Here is a 6,000-nt window from a genome sequence, read left to right as displayed (position 1 = left end):
CACTAACTCCTCTGTACAGAAGTAGCAGCTATTACTCCACAGAAAGCCATTGTTAAAATGTTGGCTCTCTTTCGCCTCCTCCTGGCTATCATCTGCTTCCTTATTCGCTGGCTTCCACTGCACAATAACTTATCAATTAAACCATAAACAACACTGTCAGCTACCACCCTGTTTACCGCTGTATTCTTCCAGGTTTACGTAGAACAGCAGTGTGCTGCGTGTGACGTTATTGTTCTTTTGCGCATGCGGGTCAATTCAGGGCCATGACCTGTTCACACTGGAATGTGATATTGGCCACTTTTAAAAAGTTTGTGTGAACAGCCACACAAAAAATCAGAATTGAGCACTAAGGTTTGCTGTGTGAACGTAGCCTTACTTTCTTCAAGTTCTTTGGGAAACCCGTTCAGTTTATACAAAATGATAAAAGGAAAGAGAACAAAGTAAAGTAACTTAATAATGGCATCCATATTACAATATTCTAATTATTATTTTTTATAGATGGCTAGATAGACAGACTGGCAGTTAGTTCATCCCCTGAAAGAAATGATTTGATTAGAACATGTAGGCATTCTGACGTTAACTCACATTTTGCTCTCAAAGTGCACCAGATTGGTGTATTTTACTTTAAAATGTAGAAAATGTTCTTCCCTCGGGAGAGCACAGTTCCCCGGACCCCCATTCCGGGGGCACCAGCCGGCTACTACTTTCAGCTGGAAAACACTGTCAATCACCAACAAACTTCTGAAACCAAGAGACTTCTGAAACTCAGGACAAATTCACTGAAATCAGACATCACACAAAGCTTCCTTTCCTTTCATTTAATAACCGCCCCCCATCTCTGATGTTTAACATAATCATTTACAGCATCATCGACTGAAGGACGCTAAAATTAATTACATTAAAATTAGTGTCAGGAGTTAATTGAGTACCGCAGGGATGACGTATTTTTGTAGGCCAACGCAGAAGTCATGCAATTCTGGTTCCCCTCATCTTAAAGTCAACGGGATTTTTGTACAGGGATTTTGGTTAAAATTACCTGAAATAAGTTCTGTGGTTAACAAAAGTTCTGAAAATCGTGATAAAAAAAAGACATTTATGCGTCAGTCATACAATTGGCCGTCATTTCTTAAGATTATCTTGCTGAACACAAAGTTAGCAGTTTCATAAACTTTTGTTAACCACTGACCTTATTTCAAGCATTTAACCAAAATCCCCATACAAAAATCCCATTGTCGTAAGGACTGATCCCTGCGGTACTCTGTCACTATTGTCAAATTAATGTGAATGAAGCTTCACAATTGATACAAATAAAATAAAATAAAAATGAAATTATTTGCAGAAAGTAAATTGAGATTTACCATTTTGTAACAACACTTCTCTGTCCTTGTCTGGAGGAGCTACTGCAGAAAAACACATTCCAACTGTACACAATAAAAACTACATACATAATATAATACAAATAAAAAACAATCAAAATACATTAGTGGGGCAGCTTAGCTCAAAGTTCCATAACAATTTGTGCATTTTGTGATAAAAGCATAATTTGGTACCCCTAGGTGTACCACATAGGTGGTGGGGGCGCGTGATTATACTTTAGATTTTTTCCCCCCATTTTTATTTTTTGTATTTGCTCAGATTCAAATGTTTTATGGTCACTCACGATTCATTTACTAACTGGTTGGCTTGGTTCCAGGCTTACATTTTTTTTATATACTTTTTACATCTATGGAGAAAATTAACGGAAGCGGAGCCACGAAGATTTAGGCGGTCCCTGTTGGAGTTCTATAACTGCCCAAACCTAACCTCTTGATTTGTGAGATAGAAGGACACTTCTGAACAATTCTAAAGCTCCAAATTTGAATTCCTCGTCCTAAGATTGACACCAGGATCATCCATATCAGACAAGGCTACACAATTTTATTGTAGTTACAATTTTCCATAGGCTGCCAGTCTGTGGCCGCAAAAAAGAATTGCGCCATGCACCTGTAGCCCTCACCCAGAATTCATCATGGCTCCATATCCAGTTCTTTATGGAATGCCTTTGGCTATAACAAGTGCAACAAAGTATATGCTTTTACCACAAAATGCACAATTGTTATTCTTAACTGCCCCGCTAATACAAGTCTTGGCAGCGGAGCGACCTGACGGTGGAAGAACAGAATTCAAAGCTAAAACTTTAATATTTACAGGTTTGGAATTCCACAAAGCTCAACCTCCTTTAAAAACACTGAAAAAGTCGGTCAGCTGCTCCGATACACAGAAACATCAGAATAATATAAAAATACAAGGCCAAACTGTTCTACCAATGAGAAGTCATCTCACTGCCCTCCTCAGTCCAAGGACAGTTGTGATTGGTCGGTGAGTTTTATAACGTGCTGAGGAACTCTCTGACCTGCAGGAGAAGAACATCACAAAGTGAAAACATTTACAATCAATTCATACATAACCTATAACACCCATACACAACCCTGACCATAACCTATAACACACATACACAACCCTGACCATAACCTATAACACACATACACAACCCTGACCATAACCTATAACACACATACACAACCCTGACCATAACCTATAAAACACACATACACAACCCTGACCATAACCTATAACACCCATACACAACCCTGACCATAACCTATAACACACATACACAACCCTGACCATAACCTATAAAACACATACTCGTCAATGCACCGACGTCGATGAGTCGTCATGTGGTTTGAGGCAAGCAGCCTGTCAAGCTCCTATTCTTTATCTTTTGTCTTTGGCATGTTTTTTTTTTTTTACCGCGATTTTTTATCGCATTTTTATCCCCCATTAGTGCTAATTTAATTTATTTATCCTGGTTGCTGCTCCACCCTCTGCCGATCTGGGGAGAGCCGAAACTGGCTCCATGCTTCCTCCGAGACATGGGCAATATTGCATGTTTTTGTGAAGGGGTTTTTTCACTAACCTCTCCCAGCCCCCACACCAAACCTAACCTCCCCCCATGCCTAAACCTAACCTCCCCCAGACCCTAACCCAAAACCTAACCTCTCCCACCCCCACGCCTAAACCTAAGGTCGGCATTGCGGGTGGTCGGCATAGCGGGTGGACACCATTTGGGAAAAACGGGGAACATAGGACCCGGGGAACATAGGGATGACCCCCCCCCCTGAATCGAATCGCATCGTAGCAGACTTTGTGATATTGGCAAAAATCGCATAGTTGTCAAACGAATCGAGATTGGATCGCATTGTGATAAAACTTGTGATTCCCACCCCTTCTGTCTGTCTGTCTGTCTGTGTGCCTGCGATTTTGGTCACATTTTTGGTCCCATATTGTGAGATTTGTGATGATTTTGGTCAGTAATGATGTCACAATGTCTGGCATCATCAGTGATGTCACTCGAGCACTCTATGATGGACATGAAGTCTATTATGCAATGTGCGGCAGACTCTACTTTTCTTTCACTCACTGATGTCATCATTGATGCGAAGTTGAGTAATTGTGCGCTGAGCGATGTCACTCGAGCACTCCATGATGTGATCAGTGATGGTCACTCGGGTCACACAGCTTATCTCCCTGCGCTCACGGACGGAGCGACACAGGAAGTCCTTTGTCCCCACGGCCATCAGGCTGTTTAACAAGTCTGTTGATGGCAGGAGATCTCCGGCACGCAGCAGGACTATAAGGTGAGACTGCGTGCCTCATGGGCGATGGGGTCATGGGGGCTGGAGCCCGTCAGACCAGTAGTGACAGTATGGGGGTCTGAGCGCCACTCAGACGCTGCTGTGGACTAGATATGGGCACTGTGCAATTTGAATAGATATGGGCACTGTGCAATTTTGACAACTAGTATTTTAGTAACCGTGCAATTGTATCTTAGTATTGTGGTAACTTTTAAATCTTCCTTTTAATCTTTTAATTAGCTCTTACTCCTTAATCTTTAACCAGAAACCGAACCATGTTACCGTCTTGTACTGTTTGCATTGTCCTGTATTGTCATGTTTGTTGGTTTGTGCTATGTCCTGTCTCATTTTGTCTTTGGCCTGCGAGCTGCTATTCTGGATACCTGAATTTCCTCACGGATTAATAAAGTACTTACCTACCTACTCAAGCAATTGTGATGTCATCAGTGAGTGATGTCATCAGTGATGCGAAGTTGAGCAAATGCCAATAGGGCAGGCGAGGCCACGCAGCAGCTGAGCTGCAGACGAGGCCGTGCAACGGCCGAGCTGCGTATGCGCTGCAGGGCGGGCGAAGCCGCAGGCGAGCCTAGATTCGAGCCTGCAGATTTACAAATACGCTGTAGGCTCTCTCTGTAGGCAGACTACCCAAACAAAGTGTTAACAAACAAATAAACTAAAGCAGGGCTTTTCAAAGTCTGAGACTGTGGACTTCCCCTCAGAAAAAGCTTGGAAAAAGGTGCCTCCCCATAGTTCACTTGCTTAGTTTAGCAAAATTCTTGGATGCCTATGGGATCATGATTATGTTTGATTATATAGATAATCAAAATAGCCTGACAATGCTGTTTGACATACTTCATTTTTTTTTACCTTTATTTATACAGGGGGAGTCTCACTGAGAGCAATGCTCTCTTTTTCAGGAGTGCCCTGTTCACATTCACACACACATTCATACCTGGAAGCTGACCAGTACAACCACAGTCTGATCTGCTGGCCACTGAGCAGCTCCACTGGAGCAGTTGGGGTTAAGGGCCTTGCTCAAGGGCACCTCAGTGGTGGTAATGAGGGAGGGGCAAGCACTGCCTTTTCACTTTCCCCACCAAGATTTATCTTGCCGGTCCCGGGGATTGAACAGACGACCTTCCGGTCACAAGCTCGCTTCTCTAACCGTTGGGCCACCACTTCATTCAGACCACCAAATATATATAAAAAAAGGTCTGTCTGAAGGCATTTATTTGTTTCTCCCTCTGGGAAATTGAGAAAAACACTACTGTATCGCCGAACTACTATCTCTTTATTAACCAAATCACAAACACGTAGGCTATTCTATGTGATATTCAATAACTTTTTACAACTAATGTAAATATAGCCGCAAGCGGCAATAGCAGGGGTTCAAGCCTTGCCCAAATAGATTTGACCTTGGCCAAAAGTGTCAGTGGTTGTGAGGACACAGACCCTTTTTTATTTTATTTTAATTTATCCCTCTAAATATCTGGTGAGTTTCTGGAGTTATGGATGTTATTGTGTTACAGTTACACTACAGTCTTACAGTTTGGGCCTCTGCCATGCCCCCTTTTGCTCAAAAATAGCCTGTCAGAAATCAAACGGCTGGGAAGATAAATGATAAATGTGCTCAGACGGATGGACAAACATTTCGTGACTTTAAAGTAAGAAGATAATAATGATAATAAAAAATATTTGTAGAACATCTAGTAACCACAAATATCTGTCATTTGAGCCAAATTTCGGGTCTCTGCGATGTACCAACTCATGGGAATTTGTGTCGCAGCAGAAAAACAATAATAAAAAAATAATAAACCAATCCAAAAACAATAGGTTTTCAGCCCCTTTGGGGCTTGAACCCCTAATTTCACTTCCATTCACTGAGCCTCCCCTGAAACTGTTTGGAGCCCCCCCGGGAAGGCCCGCCTCCCACTTTGAAAACCCCTTAACCAAAGTAAAGGTTGGAGTTACCTTGTCGATGACAGCTTCCTGTTTGATGCGGTCGTTCTTGAAGTCATCATTGACGTCGAGCAGCAACACGGGAACCTCGTTCAGGTAGTCAAAGTCTAGCCTACACACACAAACACACTTGCATGTTATATTTATTCAGTTAACTTATTTAGGGAAGAAAATTACTGTTCATACTATAATTGTAGCATCGTTGGTGCACAGTTGCAATATATAATAGTTGGTGCATAGTTGCCCAACTGTGATGTCACCCGAGCAACTGTGATCTTATACTAATATCCTAGAAACCACTTGATTCCTCGCTAGCTCGCCCACCCTGCAGCTCGCCCGCACATACGCATAGCCCGCAGCTCGG

General features: G+C 42.4%; 1 protein-coding gene across 2 annotated transcripts in view; it reads right to left on the bottom strand.

The window, feature by feature from the left end:
- Positions 1 to 917: 917 nt before the first annotated feature.
- Positions 918 to 6,000, bottom strand: part of LOC310790392 (deoxycytidine kinase 2) — a 51,948-nt gene continuing 46,865 nt past the window's right edge. For both annotated transcript variants that reach the window (XM_083652073.1, XM_083652074.1), the window contains 2 exons: positions 5,649 to 5,748; positions 918 to 2,392 (listed from right to left, as the gene is read on the bottom strand). In XM_083652073.1, the coding sequence (XP_083508199.1) occupies positions 2,366 to 2,392; positions 5,649 to 5,748 (127 nt within the window). In that variant the 3' untranslated portion in view covers positions 918 to 2,365. The remainder of the gene's footprint in view (positions 2,393 to 5,648; positions 5,749 to 6,000) is intronic.

The sequence above is a fragment of the Poromitra crassiceps genome (genome assembly GCF_964638095.1).
Source record: "Poromitra crassiceps genome assembly, chromosome: 15".
Taxonomy (NCBI): domain Eukaryota; kingdom Metazoa; phylum Chordata; class Actinopteri; order Beryciformes; family Melamphaidae; genus Poromitra; species Poromitra crassiceps.
This window is presented reverse-complemented; position numbering and strand designations above follow the sequence as displayed.